Here is a 22989-nt window from a genome sequence, read left to right as displayed (position 1 = left end):
TACAGCAGCACTACATTTGTCACACAATACTTACTGTTACGTCTATGTAAATATTGTTTTTATGGTAACCCCTTGAAACGTTATGTATGCCACTTTCAATAAAGAAATCAGCTACATGATTTACAAATTACATTCAAATTGAATGTTTACTTTTTAATCCCTTCAAAGCAAGATCTGGCGAGAGATTTTAAGATGTAACAATTTATTAAGACAGGAATAAACAAAATACATACAAGTCACCTTGGATAGACATCTGCTAAATGCCTTGATATATTAAAAATAGTTAAATACATGAAAACTTGCAGTTTGATGTGATTTATTACTAACTACAAAGTCTTTATAAAACGTGATGTTTGTAAGATGACAATATTAAAATACTATTTATATACAGAAATATTTTCAAAAGCAAGGAACAACAGTGTGCAATTTAAAAACTGCATTACAAGCCTATAGATGTATATATTGGGTGCTATCAATGGACAACCCAGCTGAAACTGGAGTGTTATTGATCTTTGGTCAGTTAATGTTAAGGGATAAATTTAGTTGATATATTTAAATGTGAAGAGTCAACACAAGATGATTCAAAATATACAAAAATATACAAAGTATACAAGTCATTGCAGTGGAAGAGTAGCTTTCTATATTCCTTTACATCAGGGGTTTTCAAACCGGTCCTGGAGTACCCCCTGCGCTGCAGGTTTTTGTTTCAACTGAGGTCTTAATTGCTTAAGTGAATCCTTAATTGACCTAACAAAGCAATATACCATTCAATTAAGTAATTAAGATCTAGGTTGGAACAAAAACAAGCAGGGCAGGGGGTACTCCAGGACTGGTATAAAAACCCCTGCTTTACATTAAGATATACAAGTGCAAAACACTTTTTAGAAAGCAGTCATACTTTTTCTTACAGCTTTTCATTAGTCAAGCTAAGGTACAGTATTTACTACTTTAACGTTTGGGTCCAGGTGTATTAGAGGAGATTCCAGCCCCTTTATCTGTAATTACAAAGTAATTTCTTCCTTTTTGGGTAATGGATGAAAGCAGAGGTGTAACCGGAGCACTTGCAATCCCTACAAGTCAAAAAACAGTAAAAAAAAAAACAATGTTATTTTCAATAAAATATATGTGGTTAAAATAAGGATTTTTGTAAAGGGAAAATTATGCACTTGGATATTGCCCCCTTGTGGCAACAGTATGCACTAGACTGTGCTAATATAATCTGCAGGTGTGTGTGTGGTAGGTATAGTTTGTGAACATGAATGACATTATTAGCAATATAAAACACTCAAAACTAGGACAAGAGACATCAATCCATACCTGTAGCCACAGAGTATTTTAAGGACTCCAATAGACTGCTGCTGGAAAACTTGACCACTCCTTTAAAAGGTTCTTGCCTGTCACTCAATATTCCATTCTCAGTGTCTTTGAACTTTGTTTCCAGCTGAAAGAAAAGGAAAGAGAACGGAGGTTGTTCTGGGGCATTGCTATCTCCTTATTTAGAGTTTCACATGCAATATACTGTATTATGCTTGAAAATATAATTTACAAGACCTATTCCTTATATTTATTGAAGAATGTATACATATTATAATGGTTTCATTATTTTCTCCACTTTAGGTCAGTAGAGAACACTTGGGGGTTTAATATCTGGTTCCCCTAGAGAACTGTCCCCATGCCAGGGCAAGGCTTGACACACTTCCACATTCTAAGTGGGAAGAAAACAGAGTTTAGATAAACTCAGAGGGAAGTTTGGAAATGTTACATTTCACAACCAGCATCTTCAAGATGAAAACTCTTGTCTCATGATTAAGCTTAGTCGCATTTTTAGATCATACTGTTATAGATTACGTATCTTTAGACTGCATGGCTGACAGACCCAATACCTAGTTTTACAGTGCATTGTTATTGATCACATTTCATTGCAGTGCACAGAAGACAGACCATCTTTACTCGGGTGAAACACAACCGACCTTGTAAATAGCAGTTTCTAATTTTGGCAAAGGACCATCGCCAAATGCTTCTTTGGCCATCTGGAATACATTTTCCATGTCTTTTGCGTGTTCATTTTCAATGTTAGGATCTGAAATAGAGAAGAAAAGGGTTAGCACAAGCACACATTTAATCACATGAAAGCATAAGTCCAAACAGGGTATATTAAGCATCAGTGAATTCCACCACAGGATCACTTCTCAGGCAAAAAAAAATCACTGTGGCTTTAAAATTTTAGCTTTTAACGATCACCATTAAACCCAATGTCTCGAATGAACTTTTTCATCCATTTTAAACCATACCTTCTGATGGAAGGGGATTTCTTTCATGTAATGGCCTTGGCTGATTTGTTGGAAAAGCCTAGAAAATACATGTAAAATAATCAAAACAAGCACATATTTAAAATGGTTATTTATCACACGCTTAAAGTGCAGAGCTTTGCATAAAGGACCTGCCTACCTGTTTGTATTGTCTCATCACTAGATCTCTCAGAGAAGTCAAGTACCGCCCACTGAGGTGAATGTCCTTGAGAGAATCATACTTTGCAGCGAGAACTAATGCCTGTAAAATACAGAACACTTCAATACTATGCACAATACAACATACCTGAACATCTCAACTGGGAAGAGTTGAGTAACAAAACAAATGCTTTAGATTAAAAATTATACTGGATGGTAACAATACTGAACTATAGAATTTTGTAGAAGTGAATTGGTTTAACTCTTGCATGTTCAGCATCATAATTATATGAAAAAAGACAATACAGTACTGGCTTTATTATCATGATCACAGACAGAAAGGCAACCTGCCAATCACGGTCAAACCTCAGAAGAGATTACCTGATGCAATAATGGCTTGTGCTTCACATTCAGATTAGATATGAACACATAAGGTGTCTGAAGATAATGCACTACGTATGTTGGTTTGAAGTGGTTTGGCTTAGTAAAATTGTCGCCCCAGGCAATACGAATCCATACGGCCTCATCCTCGTGCTTCTTTATTTTGATTGAGACCTACAGGATAAAAATCGGATGCCTTCATTATTTATTCAAAGACATAAAGTGATATTGCTCATACAACAACCTTACAGACTGAAATTAAAATGCAGTTGTATTTTTAATCTATACACCGATCAGCCATAACATTATGACCACCTGCCTAATATTGTGGAGGTCCCAAAACAGCCCTGACCCGTTGAGGCATGGACTCCACTAGACCTCTGAAGGTGTGCTGTGGTATCTGGCACCAAGACGTTAGCAGCAGATCCTTTAAGTCCTGTAAGTTGCGAGGTGGGGTCTCCATGGATCGGACTTGTTTGTCCAGCACATCCCACAGATGCTCGATTGGATTGAGATCTGGGGAATTAGGAAGGCTTGAACTCGTGATTCATCAGACCAGGCCACCTTCTTCCATTGCTCCGTGGTCCAGTTCTGATGCTCACGTGCCCATTGTAGGCGCTTTCGGCAGTGGACAGGGGTCAGCATGGGCACCCTGACTGGTCTGCAGCTGCGCAGCTCCATACGCAACAAACTGCGATGCCTGCGTGTTCTGACACCTTTCTATCAGAACCAGCATTCACTTTTTCAGCAATTTGAGCTACAGTAGCTCGTCTGTTGGATCGGACCACACGGGCCAGCCTTCGCTCCCCACGTGCATCAATGAGCCTTGGCCGCCCATGACCCTGTCGCCGGTTCACCGCTTTTCCTTCCTTGGACCACTTTTGATAGGTACCGACCACTGCAGACCGGGAACACCCCACAAGAGCTGCAGTTTTGGAGATGCTCTGACCCAGTCGTCTAGCCATCACAATTTGGCCCTTGTCAAAGTCGCTCAGATCCTTACGCTTGCCCATTTTTCGTGCTTCTAATGCATCAACTTTGAGGACAAAATGTTTCCTTGCTGTCTAATATATCCAACCCACTGACAGGTGCCATGATAAGATGATCAGCGTTATTCATTCACCTGTCAGTGGTCATAATGTTTTGGCTGATCAGTGTATATTCTCCTACTAAGACATTTTCCCCCCTGATCAGTGTGGAGTATGGTGTATGGCTCATTTAAATACATGAAGGCACTGACAAGAAAATGTGAAAAGTTCCAGGGGGTCCAAGAGTTTCTATAGGTACAGTTTATCTATCGATCTATAGATGTACCAGGCCCCTGTGGCATATCATTCTGTCTGTAAGGGTTGTTTCAATGTATGAGTGGTGCAAACTCCAGAGATTCAAAGAAGCACGTGAAGCTTCGGTGTTCTTTTGTGATGTTAAAACAGATAATTAAAAAAATAAAATGTCATAATTACATGATCGATTAGGTCTTTCAGGTGTGCTTTGAACTGGTCCCTAAACTCCATCAAACAAGAACTCAAGGCTTCATCTGTGGGAATAGAAACACAAAACATACCACAAAGATATTAAGAGGCTGTAGATTGTAATACAATTTGTACATTGCCACAAGAAGCAATCTCATTGCAGTTATAAAATACACATTTCTAATAATGAGAATAACTCAGGAACAGTTACTATTTTAGTAAAAACTGATGTTTTTGTTTTTCTTTTTGGGAACAAAATTATCACATTCCACACAAAATTTGTATCAGCAAATTTCGAGGAATGTGTGTCATATATTTGTGTCATTCAACACCAGCTGAAGCAGGGACATCTGGTTGCCTGACCATATCCAATTTATTTCTACAGAATTGTCTGACTCAAAGAATAACCTTGTGTAGAAGAGGACTCTGGTAAACTTGACATAAGTTACATATAAGAATCAATGCAAAACAAATTCCACCAGGTTAATATTTCAATCAAAGTCGGGGCAGTGGTTCCGTTTGAGTGAGCATGGAATAGCCTAGAACCTGAAGAGATAATCAAAGGATTCACCTTAAGTGTCAACCAAAAAACTGCCTACGAAACAGTATGTCCCTGAAGACTTAATCATGATTTACCTTGAGGCTCACAGAGCTGAAACACCTGCCAGCTTCCTTGATTGGGATATTCAATGTGATCTGTAACACATGTAAAAAAAATTTTTTCAAAAACAGAATCCTTTATTAAATGCATCCAGTAAGATTCATTGTTATAGTACTTTCTAACTATGTTGTACTATCTAACTTTTCCAGCAATATTAGCTTCTAATTATATTTGACCAAGCAAATTGACTGGAAACGTGAAATAATAGCTTTGTTCACACGATAGTCTAATCAACACATTTGCATGCTGTCTAGTACCTCAGACTCCCATACAGTGGGGGAAAAAAGTATTTGATCCCCTGCTGATTTTGTATGTTTGCCCACTGACAAAGAAATGATCAGTCTATAATTTTAATGGTAGGTGTATTTTAGCAGTGAGAGACAGAATAACAACAACAAAAATCCAGAAAAACGCATTTCAAAAAAGTTATAAATTGATTTGCATGTTAATGAGGGAAATAAGTATTTGATCCCCTATCAATCAGCAAGATTTCTGGCTCCCAGGTGTCTTTTATACAGGTAACGAGCTGAGATTAGGAGCACTCTCTTAAAGGGGGTGCTCCTAATCTCAGCTCGTTACCTGTATAAAGACACCTGTCCACAGAAGCAATCAATCAATCAGATTCCAAACTCTCCACCATGGCCAAGACCAAAGAGCTGTCCAAGGATGTCAGGGACAAGATTGTAGACCTACACAAGGCTGGAATGGGCTACAAGACCATCGCCAAGCAGCTTGGTGAGAAGGTGACAACAGTTGGTGCGATTATTCGCAAATGGAAGAAACACAAAATAACTAATAATAATCATAAGAACGGTGAGGAATCAGCCCAGAACTACACGGGAGGATCTTGTTAATGATCTCAAGGCAGCTGGGACCATAGTCACCAAGAAAACAATTGGTAACACACTACGCCGTGAAGGACTGAAATCCTGCAGCGCCCGCAAGGTCCCCCTGCTCAAGAAAGCACATGTACAGGCCCATCTGAAGTTTGCCAGTGAACATCTGAATGATTCAGAGGAGAACTGGGTGAAAGTGTTGTGGTCAGATGAGACCAAAATCGAGCTCTTTGGCATCAACTCAACTCGCCGTGTTGTGAGGAGGAGGAATGACCCCAAGAACACCATCCCCACCGTCAAACATGGAGGTGGAAACATTATGCTTTGGGGTGTTTATCTGCTAAGGGGACAGGACAACTGCACCGCATCAAAGGGACGATGGACGGGGCCATGTACCATCAAATCTTGGGTGAGAACCTCCTTCCCTCAGCCAGGGCATTGAAAATGGGTCGTGGATGGGTATTCCAGCATGACAATGACCCAAAACACACAGCCAAGGCAACAAAGGAGTGGCTCAAGAAGAAGCACATTAAGGTCCTGGAGTGGCCTAGCCACTAACTATATAACAGAAAATACAGATGTTAAATGTTTTCCTATTTCAAAACGTATTGTGTGGTTTATACCCTGAAATGTAAGGTAAACATATGTAGGTCTATTGCTAGAGTTGTCACAAGTATAGTGACATTAATTTTACCTCTTTCCCAATATTAATACACAGTAGAACATTTATATCTAAACATGTGGTTTGGCATTAAAAATACCATGTGACAATTGTCCTGAAATTGGGTTTTCACAGGAGTGTACATTAAAAGTTAAAGCTTTATCTGAGTATATATTGAGTGAATGGCAACGTGCCTAATAATACAGAAACACGCAAACAAATAACCAAAAGCATCATTCTTAAACGTCATAAACTGATCAAACGCAGTACAGTACTTACAAATCATCTCCAGTTCTGTTACATGTTTCATTGTCATGCCATTTTCCTGAAAGAGAGAGAAAATAGTTTCTATAATAAGTGCAAAGCAAGAAACAGTGCAGTGTAAGAGCACCAGCTCGGCGCAGCAGCGGCAGCCCGGCGCGGCGACTCCGCAGCCCGTACCTCGCACAGGCGCAGCACGGTGTCGCACAGCGGCGCCCGGGCCTGGCTGAAGGGCAGACACTGCAGCTGGCGGGCCGAGAGAGCACCCCACTTATTGAGCACCGGCTTCAGCTTGGAAGCGGGGATCCTCCGCAAAATCCTCCGCAAAAGCTGTCCGGCTGACTCGTCCATCACCAGACTTTGAAAAGACAAATACAATGTGTATCGTAAGTCATCAGTATATATGGAGGTTGTACTTTACACTTTTAATGAATTCACCCCCAAACACACTAATCATCCTCCGTGTTGTAAACGCGTGTGTGCGTCGCACGTTTTACACTGTCTCGCATACAAATATAGTAATTATAAATAAAGCATTACGTATGTACACGAATAACAGTGCCCAATCAAGTGCAGTAGAGCTAACTCACCTTCTTCGGTTCAAACTAAACACGCATTACATACTAATAGTTACCAACAGCGGTTAAAAATATGAATGAAAACTTGATATCTTCGCTTTATAATGACAACTTATAAATCAAACCGTATCCATTAAAACCGGCTCAAACTAAGCGCCAACACAGATGGAACTCAAATGAGCCAATGAGTGACATTTAAAACACACTTCCGGGTCAAACCTCGATTTGGCTTCTGGGAAGTGTAGTCACAACCGGTCACATTTTATTTTAAAACAATTCTCTAGTCCACAGCTGGTATATCTTCGAGTTGCGTATTACTTGCACTTTAATAACATTAATTATTTATAGCGGTAATTAAAAGCTAGAGGGAGTGTGATGAAAAAAGAAAGGCTTCATTTGCAGTGTTTTTTAGCACACATTTCTAGTCTCAGCTTTGTCGCCGTCTGCTGGAAGGAGGGCCACACTGTTAATAAATTACACAATACTGAAGTACTACATTGTGATGTATATATTATATTTGTAACCTGTTGCAGAAGAACGTAAAGCTTTCCTCCCCGAAGGAAACATCATGTAGCCTAACATTTACAGAAAAGTAAATTAGACCTATCTATCTATCTATCTATCTATCTATCTATCTATCTATCTATCTATCTATCTATCTATCTATATTAAAAAATGTATATTAAAATACACAGGCAATAAACAATTGTAAAATTCAGTTGGATTAATTCAATTCAGTGTCGGTTGAGTAAGAACTTATATTCCATTACAACCAGAATCAGTGGAATTTACTTTATACTTGTATAAAGTGGTGATTATCTGATTGGTCTTCCATGAAACGGAAGCCGCAATGCCAGTGGCTAATCGGACTGTCAATCATCCGCGGTGTGCCCGCACTTCCGGCTTTGCGCACCGCAGTGCAGGGTGAAGTAAGTTACAGTGTTGCTAAAATGTTTACAGTCGACCTATTTACTAGTGCGACATGTGCAACGACATAGTTCCGCATTTACGGTTAACATTCAAAATGACCAGAATGTAAAATTGTAACTTTCAGTGCAACAACAGAGTGAGGTACTAGCATAATCATTTCTTAGCTGAAGTCACGTTTCGTCCTCTAGCGTTGACCTGTGCGTGGGGTATTGCTTTAAAAGACAGCTGGTCCTGACATTGCAAACGGATGATGGTCATTAATATTGTATTCTTGAACCAAAGTGCATACACGAGCAGGTTGTCCTTGACCTGAATGTCGTGCACACACACTGTTATGGTTGTCCCCAAAATGAGGTCTTCTAACGTTATTATTTGCACAGTTAAATATCAATATGAAATGCATGCATGTCGACACATTTCTTTCAGGTCCTGCAACAGAGCGGGTGGTTGTCAGTCAAAGATCAACTCAAATTGACAAACCTACACAAACAGAGCGGTAAGTCAGCTTGAATACACTTGACATGAATGATTATTCAACTGTATGTCGTGTTTGATTGTCTAATTCTGTTGCTGCGTGATGTGAATGCTTTGTATGACAATGATTGCATGCTTCAACAAAGTGAAAGGAAAATGATAATAATAATACAGGGATATTTTGTGATTGTCATGATTCACAGCAGTTGGCCACAACTTTTATAACTTGGATTGTGAGAAACTGTCTCTTGGAAGGAATGTGCTTTGCTTTAATTTTGACTTTGAAGATGAAAAAAAAAGGTACAGTTCTTGGTGGTATTCTTTCTTTCCATTCAGGAAACCCAACCGTAATTAAGTGCTCACTTGTAAAAGGTCTGTTATTGTACACATGCATAGAAAGTCAGATGGGGTTTTGTGCTTGCATACATTTAAAAATCCAGCATTGAGTTTGCAGTTTTCTGAGTGAGATTTCATGTCCACTGGTTTAGATCTTCTCCTCCTTCTCCTCCTCCTCGTTTTGAGCTTTCTAAAATGTAGGGAGCAGTGGTAGATATACGTTTCATATAGCATCATCATGTTGAGTCGAAACCTCCATTTCAGTTCTTTAGCTTATTACAATGTCAAATTCAAAGACTTGTAAGTGATTTACCAATAATAATTCTTATTTTTAAATGGATATAATCTGGTTTGAAGTGCCAGTGGATAAATGCAATTCTCAATCTTCACAACTAAATCAAAGTTTTGGAGACAGAAGTTTATTTCAGATATAACTGCTATCATACGAAATAACTGAAAAATATAGGACAGATATTAGTCAAGAAAGAAGTAATTTATTTAGACTACACAGTACGTATTGAAGATATAATTAGTCTATTTGCAAAAAGACTATTACTTGATGTTCTTCTCTTCTTTCGAAATGGATGTGATTCCTTTTCCCTTTACAGGTAGTTGCTGTAGATGGAACCAGGAATACATCCGTGATTATTATCAATATGAACTCTGATGATGCGATGTCATGGGGTGGTGCTAGTATCCTTTAGTGTAGGACTTGATCAAAATTAAAGAAAAGATGAGAAATACACTGATCATACTGTACTGTAAAGCTGCACTTAGTAACCTTGTATTAAATTATACATTGTGTTCATGATTGTTACTACAAATGTATTACATGCAAGGGGGTACTTGTTCTTCTTCTCTCTGCTACTGGACAGATCAAACCTTAACTCAGGATGCATTCAGACCTGTCTCCTCACTTGCACACAGAGGAATGCAATGTGCTGATTGCTCAGCTCAAGCAGTGCCACAAGGAGGTAAGAAAATACTGTTGATGACATGAAGATACACATTACTATTACTATTTAAAAAAACAACAACTATTAATTGATTTGGCTGATTCTTTTATCCTACACTACTTACAGTGGCTCTCAAATGTATTCACCCCCCTTGGACCTTTCCACATACCATTGTGTTACAACATGAAATCAGAATGGATTTAATCAGGAGTTTTTGCCACTGATCAACACAGAAAATGTCCATAATGTCAAAGCGAAAATATAATCTGCAAATTGTTCTAAATGAATTACAAATACAAAACAGAAAATTCTTGAATGCATAAGTAACCACCCCCTTTGCTATGACACACCTGATTGAGCTGTGGTGAAACCAATTGACTTTAGAAGTCACGTAATTAGTAGAGTCCACCTCTGTGCAATTAAGGTGTGTCGAATGAGTTCACAAATTACTAATACTAACATTTTGGTAATTTAAAGAGACATGTATAACCATCTTTGCAGGGCATCAGTCTACAGAAATTCAAATTGTCAGGAGATACATGGGAAACAAATATAAATTGTATATATCACTATCAGCCTGTATTGATCCACTGCTGGATGAAGGCCTCCCCAAGATGTTTCCACTTGCTTCAGTCTACAGCTTCTCTTTTCCATGTCACGCCTGCAAAGTGTATGATTTCATCTTCCATTTCTATGTGATTGTCTTCTAGCTATTTTTTCATCTCTTGGGATCCATTCTAAAGCTTCCTTTGTCCATCTTTGATCTGTTCTTCTCGCAGTCGGTCTGGCCCATTGCCATTTTAACATTTTCAGTCTTTCAATTATGTCACATATTTTGGTTTGTTCTTGAATCCATTTGTTTCTTTTTCTATCTCTTCTTGTTATTCCAAGCAGACATCTTTACATGCTCCTTTGTGTTCACAGTTTCTGTATAATTTTTGGGAGTAGATTTCACAGCCATAAATGAGCACTGGTAGTGTGAATTGATCAAATACTTTTCTCTTGAGGCAAGTGGATAGATTTCCTTTCCTTTCCTATCCTATCCGTTGATCTACTTATTTTTTTTTAGATTTAAAAAGCTGTTAAACATGTAATTTGTTTTACTCAGGTTCAAATTAGGTCTGTCAAATGATTTTTTTTTTTAATCACTATTAATCTAAAATCTTCACAAATTAATCGTGATTAATCACATATTTAATTGCATGTTACAATGACATAAAACATTTACATATATGAGTGTAATTCAAGCAGAATGGGTATAAAATAATCCCAATTGTCCAAAAAACGAAAACTGTCACAATAGATTGCCATAGTTTCAAGAGTTTTCTGCTTATTCATTATAAATGTATAGGTCAGTGTAGGTTTCAGAACAACTCCGTTAAATAATTAAGAAACAAATCACAGCATGGTCAAGTATTGTTTATGGTAAATTTAAATTACACAATTTCTTTATTATTAATTAATTTATTACATACATTATATATAAGGCTAATACATTAAATTTTTCTCATTTCCTATACTTATTTACCATTATTTATTTTTTGCTGGCTTCCATTGGAACTCATCTTTTCATTTTATAAAATGTCTTCCTATGGAGAAATGGGTTTCGCTTTACACGGTTTCAGCTTCATGGTCATTTTCAGGAACACAAAATATTAACATGTTATTATTTTTTAAATTACTCCCATGCTTTAATGCTGACAGCCCTTATATATGTTTCTTGGACAACTACAAATGTTATGCATTTACAGCTAAGTAGTGTGAAACTCAGGTTTGCCACCAGAGGGCGTCTTTTTGTTCTGAACATGAGGAAGTTATATGACAATACGAAAAAGGGACAGTTTGGACATATTTAACTATATTCAGCTTCAAATATTAATACAAACAATCTTTAAAACATAAAAAGGCGGATTTTGACTAATATGCCCATGAGTTGTAATGACAATAAAATACATCCTAGCTTTAAATCTGAGATGAGATGCCATTTAATATTCTATATCACAATGACTGATTATACATGGGTCACTGCAGTTTTTACAGCTAAAATGTGATTTTACTGTGACGTTTTGCACTGCCATATTCATCTGAAGTCAATGTTTGTTTAAGCACAATTCACATTCAGTATTGGAAGTCGAGCAGTGAATGCTGTAGGGTGAGATGGAATTGTCCCTCAGGTTTTATTCCTTGTAGTTAAAATCTAGTGTTAAGTAAGTTCATACAAAATTCAGTAACTGGCAGAAAATATCATAAATGTCATATATCATACATGTTCCAGCTGTATTAAACATGTATGGACTATTCAACCTGTTTTTATTTGCACCTTTGACATTTGATGTCATCCTCAAATGTCTGAACAGAATTTAGTCTGACTCTACAAGCTTTATGGCATACATACCTGGTTAGATTTGTTTATGAAGTTATAATTTGGAAAACATTTTACAGGTAATCCTTAGGCAAGTTGCTTATTGCACTCAATATTAATTCATATTCCTATTATAACAAATGCAAATGTTCAAACACAGAAATTAGAATAGACAGATCTGAGATGTTCCCATTTCCTGGATAGAGCTGCTGTCTGTTGTGCAGATGTCAAGACTTGTGGGTGAGGGCCCTGTCTAACTTGAATAAATCATTGACAGACAATGAACTAGGAACATATAAAGCCTTTAATGCTGCACACTAAATGACCTTTGATGTGGCACAGCTATTCTGTGCACCCGGGCTCTGTGGTGTGGCTGCTAACTTTCAAAACAAGAATAGATCAATTGTTAAGACTCGAATAAGAATCGGTTTGAAATTTCTGAAATTCTCAACTCTATTCATTGGTACAACCATTGTGCTATAAGGGTACACAGCACTAACACTTCCCCTAAATATGTGCACTGACAGACTATCTTCTCCTTTAGTCCATACAACAAACAGCAGAGCTAGAGCATAGTAAGGAGCTTGCATTGCATATCTGACGGATCACACTGCAGGATCACATTCAAATGGTAAATCACAGGGATTGCTGTTAATCGTAGAGACAAGGAAACCCTGGTAGACTTAAGCCAACCCCAGAAGCACTCAGCTAGTTGTGTGCAACAATGTGGGGAATCCCAATCACAGCTGGCTATGAGATTTCACTTTCACTGGTTGAAAAATACAACATAATAGAATACCCTATTATTTCCCTTCCTTTCTGTTCAATTTGGAATTGCCAGTTTTTTCAGGAGGGATGGGACAAAGCATGTGTCCTCCCAAACACACATGTGCTAAGCCATGTGGTATTTTTCACGTTGCAAGTTATGCAGCCCCACAGCCCAACTCCTACATCAGCCTGAAGAGTTTATGTAGCTGGCTCTGCTAACAATCTGAATCTGCAGGCACCTGGTAGCTAGAGGAAGTTGGTGGTGTGTGATGATCCGTGGTGACTGCTGCCCCCCCAATCCCACTGACACCTGCTCAGATACTCACAACCCCCAAGGAACTCTGCTTTAAAGCTGTCAATAGAATAGCTGGACCAATTAATCCTTAACCATACAAGTCAATGCAATCTCTTTCAAGGTGTGAGCATTTAGCAAATCATTGTCATCATCATGTAAAAAAAAAAACAGATAAACAATTAGTAGGAGAAAAACTTTGCAGGAGAAAATTGGCCAGTTTTTCATCACATTATTTTATATTGTACACAATAATTTGCCAGCAACGCTATTATTACTCCATTATCAGTGGGGAAAAAATGGCTAACCTATGTAGACCAAAGCGTGAGTTTGCACATGTGCAGAGGGGTGACTGTGTAGGTTTCATGACTTCACAGCTGTGTGTTTGTTTGTACATAATATCTTAAAAATATATATAAAGGAGTTTAAGGATATTTTTTTCACCTTTCTGAAAAATAAAACAATCACAAATCCCACAAAATCAATAGACAGACAGATTGGTTTACATGCTAGCAGTGTTTTGAGGAGAGCTCTTAAAGTGGCAAAACTGCCCCCAGCAATGAAAACCTGATTTGTTCTACCTCTCTTTTTACGAACACATTAGATGGCATGAGAACCACCTCTTAACAGAACACTCTGTTTTTCTCTATATAATTATAATTTCTTATTTTAATCAACAGCACAACGTCCTTAAGTTTTTTGGCACTTGTAATGATTTTGATCGGGCCATGCGCGGTTGCTTGAAGAAGGAGGTAAGGACAAATATTCTTATTTTATTGTGTCCTCTGAAGCGTTTGTTGTTTAGAGTCAGGATACCTTATGAGCAAGTAAAGATCGATCATGACTGTATAGACCGAGTTCTGACATAGTCTTATAGTAGATAAACTACATGTCATTGAGTACCTCAGCTGTTTTCTTTGACTTTTGTTTGGTGTAGTAGACACAAGAAAAATGTAGTTTAGTCTAGTTAACTTAAATTTAGTTTAGTTAAATGCGATTTTAAGATTAATTTAAGATGATTTGTAATCAGATAAGCTGAAACAAGACAACACAGAGATTTGATTCACATAGAGTCCTTGCTTTTTTGTTATATATTTACCTTTAATCTATAATATCACTATAATTGTCTTCAGGGAGTTATGATTAAGCTTAAGGCTAATAATAATCATCCACAGTGTTCTTGAAGTTGAATCCTTATTCACTTACTTAGTCCTCTTCTCATGAGTCTGCATAATATTTCCATTGATCTTTGATCCCTTCCAGCTAGATCCTGCTGAGCAAAACTATACAAAAAAGGAACATTTGGTATTTTAGATAAGTTCTCACTTACAATGCCGTTCCCTGTTTTGATCTTACTTCCAGTACCAAGAAAAGAGAACCAAGAGCAGAATACACGCACAAGAGATGCAACAAAAACTGAGCCATCCACCCAAACCTATAGAAAGCTAAAGTGTGACTTTCCTTGGGGCTGGTTCTGTCATCAATGGCAGAATTGTTAACATCGATCATAAAGACTCTTGACACACCGTGGAAGCACTGGGCAGTTGGCTGACAGCTGTGGTTGAAAGACTGATTTCTTGTGAAAAGCAGTGTTTAATATCAGGAACAAAACAAAAAAAAGAACACTGAGCATTTACTGAAGAAATGAGAGCAGGTGCCATTCTTTTTCTTGAAGGTCTTTTACTGACAGTTGTCTTTAACAACACAGTTTAAGAATATTTGAGAATTATGAAGTTTTGCTTTGAAAGAATGTACCTGAAGGAAGAAAGAACATGTGCTGTAGTTCTGGGAAACTTACATTTTGGGGGATATGTTTCTGTTCCTCTTCATTTAATTTGTTTGTAATAAAGTGATTGACAAAGTTATAAAGCTTCACTGTCTTTTGATTAATTTATAAATACCCAGGAATATTGATGAAACATTCTGTATAGTATTTGAAATGATCAGGTAACTGTGTCACATAAATCCAGTATGTGTAATGTGTAAATATTCAGTTGATTTAACTGTGTTTAGACAGTTTCTGCCAATATGTATGTATAAAGATATATAAAGTATGAAGTCCAAAAGTAGGAAAATAAATAAAGAAAAAAACTAAAAACTGTACTGGGTAAGAGCCAAGAACTTGCCAGGGGTTCTTTTCTTTTATCTCTGCCTGAACTTACGACTGACTGTTCTTCAAAAATACATTACAAACTAGGCATGTTAATCAAACCCCGATGTTGACATTCCTTTTTTGTCAGTTCTTTTTCTATATAAAATGTAGTGTAAAAACACAAATTTCCACAAATCCTGGTGTTTCAAGACATACGATAGATATATTGACATTGAATTGCACTCTTTAATTTTCATTTTGCTTTATATAAATCCTGCTGAGTTTCCTGTGTAAACATAGTTAAATTAAAAAAGAAAATCAACCCACCATCTAAAGGAGAAAGAAACCTTTTATAAAAGTACATTAACACTATTGCCTATTCACATGGGAAACACCCTCTCTATTATTTTTATTTTATTTTAATTTGCTGTCAAAGTTATAGTGTAAGAGTTAGTCCCAAGACCTTGACTACAGAGATTCATTTCACTTTTTGCTGTCAAATGTAATCAAAATGTCACATTACGTTGCACAGCCAGTTTAACTGCATTCCAGGGAGCATATTATAGGTAACCTATCTTTCTTTGCAATGACACCACTAGTGTTGCAACCTGATGAGCTCAAAACTAAGGAAGATGAATGTGGTCGGTGGGGAAATTTGAATTTCTACAATCACACACTGTCCATTATTTAAATATTCAAATTAGAATACATAAGGGACATTACATATTTTGTTCAAACTGAATAACAAATTACTATCAACTATCTTCTTGAATATGAATATGGACAATATCTCTCTTTCATACATGTATCGGCCTCATTAATCTGCATACAATGTCAAAATAAAAAATGTCATATACTGGAGTGCCCAGATTGATTTATTTACATATAAATTACCCCCATATATATATATATATATATATATATATATATATATATATATATATATATATATATATATATATAGCTGGAATAAAATTGAACATGCACTGAACAGAAGAGTTACAAAATAATTTGGGGAGTTTGTAATTTATTTATTTATGTTGCAATCCCTGATCAATTTAAAAAAGTGTACAATCAAGAGGAGGCCATCCGACCCATCATTCTCGTTTGGTGTCCGTTAATAACTAAGTGATCCAAGTTTCCTATCCAGTCTATTTTTAAATGTTCCCAGAGTTCGCTGTGGAGTTTAAGTGAGTCAATGCAAGCATAAAAAATATTAAATGTATACATTTTTTCATTACAGAAAAGCAAATTTGGTTAAACAACATTAAAGCTAAAGAAATACCACAACATTATCACACTATGTGTCCTATTACAGTGCAGACAAATAGCACTTGCCATATACAGCACAGTGCCGTCACTGTGACAAATTTCAAAGGCACTGAATATCCCATGGAGCACAGTCCCTCCTCCCAGACTGACCAATGCCCTTTTACCAATGAAAACTCTGAAAGGCCTACAGCTTTCCATGGCTGAGATGCAAGAAATTGTCCATGTGTCAACAATAGCTCAGGTACTCCACAAATCTGGTGATTTGTAGCCAGAAAAATCCTACAATATTCTGCGGTCCTATGAAACAAAAACTGAAATGTTTGGCCTAAATCAAAAACATTAAGTCTGGAATAACCCAGCACAGCACATCACCTAGGTAACACCATCCCTGCTGTGAAGCACAGCGGTGGCAGCATCATGTTACAGGGATGCTTTACATCGGCATGGACTGGGAAGCTTGTGTCGGTAGAGGGCAAAATGGATGAGCTAAATACAGGCAAACCCTTGAGAAAAACCAGCTTCAGTCTGCAAAAGACCTAAGACTGGGACTGTCACACACACAGATATAGAAATACTGGTGTGGCTTAAAAACAAGAAAGTTAATGTGAATCTGTAGCAAGACTTGAAGATTGCTGTCCACTAATAATCTGCATTTGAACAATTCTGCAAAGAAGACAATATTAGACAATCAAGATGTGCAAACCTTGTAGAGACTTACCCCAAAAGTAATTGCTTCCAAAGGTGTTTCTAACAAATATTGACTCGGGGTAAAAGAGTAAAAGTCTGTAGGTTTGCTTTGAACATTATCAGTGGGGTGGAGTTGGTTTCACTAGGTAGGTCCCAGGTCATGCTCCCCCGGGAGACAGAAGACAGCTGTTAAATGGTCACTTCTGGTGAATTTAAATGAATGCTGGACATGAATGGAGGGCAATGATTGACATGTTGGCTGGTATACACTCAAAACACTAAGATGAAGTGGCCCTCCTGGAAGCAGGTTTGACATCCTTGCTACAGAATTACTAATAACCTGAATTATAATCCAACCCAGCCTTACTGTAAGCAACCAATACCCCCCTCCACTACAAGCATGAGCACATGCACTTACTATGTGAGTGCACACACACACGCACACACACACACACATATGATACTGCATTCTAGAGGGCACACATTTCAAAAACTGAACAGTAGAGTTAACAGTCTTGCTTTTATGTCTGTAGTCATCTGACAAACATTTATCTCTACATGATCAAAAAAATATCAAGTTACAAAGGGAGGAAGGAGGATAGAAATATTGTGACAACAATTAAACAACAAACACTAAATATAAAATGAATCTGATTATATTAATTTTTAATTTTAAAGTAAGTGTGAAAATGGTGGCACAATATATACTGTTTAAGAATGATTAGTTTTATTTTTATTTTAAACACGGAGAATTACCTTTTACTCCTCTGTGAAAACAAGACAGACTCTGCTTGGTCCCTAACATCAACCATTGTATTCCACCAAACACCTACAAATCCCAGGTTGCCATTATTTTTTAAGATACCTTCTTTTAGACTCAATGGGTGAAATTGGGAGTAATACATAATTATTCAAATGTTCACTGAGCCCCCTGAATGGGAAGAGAGTAAACTCTTTATGGAGTGGATAAAATTACTTGACAAAACATGTTTCAGAATTATCAAAATGATTGGAAGGGACAATTCAATGGTCCTTTGATATGGTAGGGACGTATCAGGCTAGCTAAATGTACACTGGTGGATGAATACATATCAATCAAACAGGCAGCACTGTGGAGTAGTAGTTAGGGCTCTGGACTCATAGCTGGAAGCTTGTGGGTTCAAATCCTGCAAACTCTTCTCCACCTTCTCCCTCTTTGCCCCTCCTCCCTTGTCTTTTACTGCTGATGATTTTGCCTCCTTCTTCTCCTCCAAGATTACAGACCTCCACAAGCTCTTCAACAGTCCCCCCTCCTCACACCCAAGCCTCCCACCGACCAAGCTTCCTTTTCTTCATTCTCACCTCTATCGGACTCTGAAGTTTCCTCTCTCCTCCTACGTCACAAACCTACAACGTGTGCCCTGGACCCTCTCCCTTGTCGCCTCCTCCAAGCGACCGATCCTGATCTACTCCCCTTCATCTCCTCCCTCCTCAACTCCTCACTCCTCTCTGGCTGTTTCCCCTCTGCATTTAAGCTGCTGTGATCCCACTCCTCAAGAAACCTACCCTTGACCCCACCTCTCCTCAGACACTGCAATCCGGCTTCCGTACAGCTCACTCCACTGAGACGGCTCTCCCTACAGTCACTGACTCTCTCAGCTGTGCTCGGATGGCCTCCCTCTCCTCAGTCCTCATCCTCCTCGATCTCTCTGCAGCATTTGACACTGTCGATCACTCCACCCTCCTCTCCTGCTTCGCTGACCTTGGAATCTCTGGAACTGCTCTCACCTCATTCTCCTCCTACCTCAGCGACCGGACCTACCAAGTGACATGGTGAGGCTCCTCATCCACCGCCCACCCTCTCCTCACAGGCGTTCCCCAAGGCTCCGTCCTGGGCCCCCTCCTGTTCTCTCTCTACACTCGCTCCCTGGACCCCCTCATTGCATCCCATGGTCTCTCCTACCACTTCTACGCAGATGATGCCCAGATCTTCCTGTCTTTTCCTTCTTCTGACCCTCTCATCCTCTCGCATCTCTTCTTGTTTGTCTGCTATCTCCACCTGGATGCACTCACACCACCTCAATCTCAACCTCTCCAAATTGGATCTCCTCTTTTTTCCTGACTCTTCCTCACCTTCTGCTGATCTCTCCATCTCAATCCCCTTGGAATCCACCACACTCTCTCCTTCTTCTTCCGCTTAAAATCTAGGAGTCACCCTCGATCCTGACCTCTCCTACACCCAGCACATCACCACGCTGACACTCACCTGCCGATTCTTCCCGAGCAACATACGCCGAATCCATCCCTTCCTCACCGACTACTCGAATCAGCTGCTCGTCCAGTCACTGGTCCTCTCCCGCCTGGATACTGCAACTCCCTTCTGGCCGGCCTGCCTGCATCCACTACCCGCCGCTCCAGCTCATCCAGAACTCTGCGGCTCGTCTGGTTTTCTCTCTGCCCCGATTCATACACGCTACTCCACTGCTCTGACTCTCCACTGGCTCCCGACATTGACCCTCACCTACCGCTGTCTCAACCACACTGCACCAGGCTACCTTCAGACACTCGTCTCTCCATACATCCCCTCCAGACCACTGCGCTCTTCCAATGCCAGAAGACTAACTCTGCCTCCTCTCCACTCTCCTTCCTCCAGAGCCGCTGCTTCTCATCCCTGGCCCCCAAATGGTGGAATGGCCTTCCCACTGAAGTCAAAACTGTAGAGTCCTTGACCTCCTTACGGCGCTTACTCAATCTTTTCAGACAGAACTTGTAATATTAGTCCCTTACTCTCCTGTAAGGTAGCACTTTACAACATTTTATCATGCTTCTTGCATTACTAGTACTTGTATTATTAACTATTAAAAAATATTTTCCTTTTCATCTGTGCTGTATTGTTTGCACTTGTCATTAGGAAGCCAAATCTACCACGAACACTGAAATAAGGAAGGGGAAGCACCAGCCAAAATAATAATAAAAATAAAAGACGTGCAAGATTGTGATTGAGTATAAAAGAAGCAAAACACACAGTGACGCATAAAATACAATGGCTACTCTGACAGGGACACTAGGACATGTCGATGATACTGTTGAAAACTGGAGTTCACACACTCAACAGTTTGAGTTTTTTGTCCTGGCAAATGGAATAGAAGATGATAGGAAGGTAGAAACTAAGACTGAGGGAATTGTTCAGTTGTTACGGTCTCCCAGAACAACTTGTGAGTGACAACGAACCACAGTTTGTCTCTCAGGAATTTGATTTTTTTCTAAAGCTTAATGGCATTCATCATATAATATCTGCACCATACTACTGAGCCACCAATGGGTTAGCTGAGGCATTCTTTCAGACCATGAAGCAATCATTAAGGTCTGCACAGGGGCATTCTTTTATCCAAAACCGCCTAGGCATATTCTTATTGTCCTACCTAAATACACCTCATGCTACAACCCAAGCATCCCAAGATTTTCTAATGATGGGAAGAAAACTACTTATTTGCTGTGAAAAATGTAAGCAATACATGCTTAGCTACCTATGTGTCAATTTTATCACAACATAGAAACAATAGCTTTGATACACAATCAGGGGTGGAATTGCTGAGAATGAGTGAATTCCACTCAAATTATTTTTTGTTTTTAGGTATGTCAGATAGAGACATGTAGGTAGTTTTACGTGACCTGCGTTCTTTGGCTGCACGTCATTCTTCCCACCGCAAGGTGGTCATGTAGTCTGCTTAATTAAACAATTTATTGATTAATATATCTTCCTTTAATCGTCTCAATTAGTCATTCTATTAATGCACATTGATGCATTGATTAAGCAGCAACTGCTATGGAAATTTATTTAAAGGGACATGCATCCCTTAATTACTAATATGTCTTATTCAATATTATTTCTTAGAAGGTGTAAATTAATTCAAATGTTCCAATTTAATAGGAAGAACACATAATCTGTCAACAAGCGTGAAAACATAGTATTGATTCCCAAAACAAATTATATAAAATGCTCAATGCTGTAATATATATTACAAAGATAATATAATAATAATAATGCAAGGTTGTTCACAAGCAGCACAATAAGTTATCATGAAATAAAGCATCTCATGCATTACATTCTGCTATTAAATTTAAGCATCACCAGCTGGTTAACCCTGCTTTCTTTTAAAGATAGACGTTTGTTGGAAATCATTATTTTGGAAGGGAGTTTTCAGTCAATCGACTTTTTCGAATTAATTCACAATTTTGCTGGTTAAGCAGGGGGAGAGCACCTGTCTTCTGGGGTTTCTTCCTCTTTTTGAGAAGCCTCAGTTAGCCTTTGCAGTTGCTATAACATGCAGAATGATAAATGTGTATAAAGGTTGCGAGTTGCAAAATGCACAAATTTATTTAACCGCAGCTGTAGTCACTCGCCACACTCAGTTCCACCTCCCCTTGTCTCATTGGCTGCTGAGACTCACCTATTGGAAGAGAAGGGAACCAGGTGTTGGTGTCTTTTTTCTGGAGTGTAGTTGGCAGAGAAGGCAGAGAGTACAGCAAGTTGAAGAGAGGGCATTGGCTGTTTGATTGTACATGCATATGTCTTGTTCGCCAATACTTGTGCTCTGGATGATTTGAGTCTTTTTTTGTGTGGATTCTTTGATGGGATTTTGATTCTGGTGGATGCTTGTTTTTAATGCATATTTTAAATCTGGTAACTAATTTTAGCAGTTGTTTTTTGGGTCATTTTCTTTTTGTATTGTTTTGTGGAGGATGTATTACCCTGCTGAAGAAACAGTTTTTGGTTTGCCTGCATTGTTGCTTAGGGTTGAGATCGCAGTGAAGGAGCTGTACACTGGAGCTATAAGAGGGAGAGACTTTGCCTTGAGCCTTTGGGTCACTCTCTGTCTCTCAGCTGGCGCCCCCGCTATTGCAGAGGGACTGGAGGCGGGGAGACAGTCCCAGGAGCAGCTCTACCCCGACAGCGGTGAAGGCGGCTGCTTCACTCTGGGAGGAAAGGAAACCAGGTCCTAGTCCACAAGGACCATGGTTGGATGGTTGTGAACATTAGTGCTTTGGTTGGCATAATCCTGGACTTTTCTATTTATTATTTTTAAAATGTTTCCATTTGTGTGTATTCCATTTGGGGCTGGAAGTATTTTTGTGTATTGATCTGTATTTTTCTTTTTATAGCCTTTTATATAAATGGCTTTAGAAAATACAGCTACTGAAATAGATCCTCTTTATTCAAGTAGAATATTGTGAATAAAACTTGTTATTGATTCCACTATTTGTTAGCCAAAACCAGACATCAAGAGAACCTGTTAGAAGCAGGAGTGTTAATTGTTGAGGTCCTTTAAACTGCTAGGTGGTATAGAGGCTACAACTGTGACATTCATTCATAATAATAATTTAAATAATAATCAATAATAATTATAGGCATAATTAAAATACAAGATAAATAAATTTAAACCACTCAGCCTTCCTGGTTCCACATCTAAACAGTGATATGAATGCAGCACCTGGGACCTCAGCAGGGGTGCTATGGGATGGGAATGAGGTGAGCGGCGTTGT

The 22989-nt window shown here is 38.6% G+C and overlaps 2 protein-coding genes across 5 annotated transcripts; one reads left to right on the top strand and one right to left on the bottom strand.

The window, feature by feature from the left end:
• Positions 1 to 185: 185 nt before the first annotated feature.
• cenpn (centromere protein N) lies at positions 186 to 7478 on the bottom strand. The gene is made up of 11 exons (XM_066714067.1): positions 7310 to 7478; positions 6900 to 7077; positions 6738 to 6783; positions 4937 to 4996; positions 4292 to 4365; positions 2829 to 3002; positions 2449 to 2550; positions 2292 to 2349; positions 1971 to 2080; positions 1318 to 1441; positions 186 to 1070 (listed from the first exon to the last, which is right to left on the bottom strand). Exons 2-11 carry the CDS (start codon positions 7068 to 7070, stop codon positions 949 to 951), a joined length of 1041 nt encoding a protein of 346 aa, XP_066570164.1. The 5' UTR covers positions 7071 to 7077; positions 7310 to 7478; the 3' UTR covers positions 186 to 948.
• A 660-nt stretch (positions 7479 to 8138) lies between these two features.
• On the top strand, positions 8139 to 15284 carry cmc2 (C-x(9)-C motif containing 2). 4 transcript variants are annotated; one of them, XM_066714060.1, is made up of 6 exons: positions 8139 to 8226; positions 8654 to 8723; positions 9646 to 9730; positions 9941 to 10011; positions 14096 to 14167; positions 14778 to 15284. In XM_066714060.1, the coding sequence occupies exons 3-6, from the start codon at positions 9694 to 9696 to the stop codon at positions 14862 to 14864; spliced, it is 267 nt and encodes an 88-aa protein (XP_066570157.1). In that variant the 5' UTR covers positions 8139 to 8226; positions 8654 to 8723; positions 9646 to 9693; the 3' UTR covers positions 14865 to 15284. The 4 variants fall into 4 exon arrangements, with proteins under 4 accessions (XP_066570157.1, XP_066570159.1, XP_066570158.1 ...); XM_066714061.1 differs by lacking the exon at positions 8139 to 8226 and adding an exon at positions 8233 to 8368; XM_066714062.1 differs by lacking the exon at positions 9646 to 9730 and having other exon boundaries at positions 9913 to 10011.
• Positions 15285 to 22989: the final 7705 nt, after the last annotated feature.

The sequence above is a fragment of the Amia ocellicauda genome, chromosome 9, assembly GCF_036373705.1.
Source record: "Amia ocellicauda isolate fAmiCal2 chromosome 9, fAmiCal2.hap1, whole genome shotgun sequence".
NCBI lineage: Eukaryota > Metazoa > Chordata > Actinopteri > Amiiformes > Amiidae > Amia > Amia ocellicauda.
This window is presented reverse-complemented; position numbering and strand designations above follow the sequence as displayed.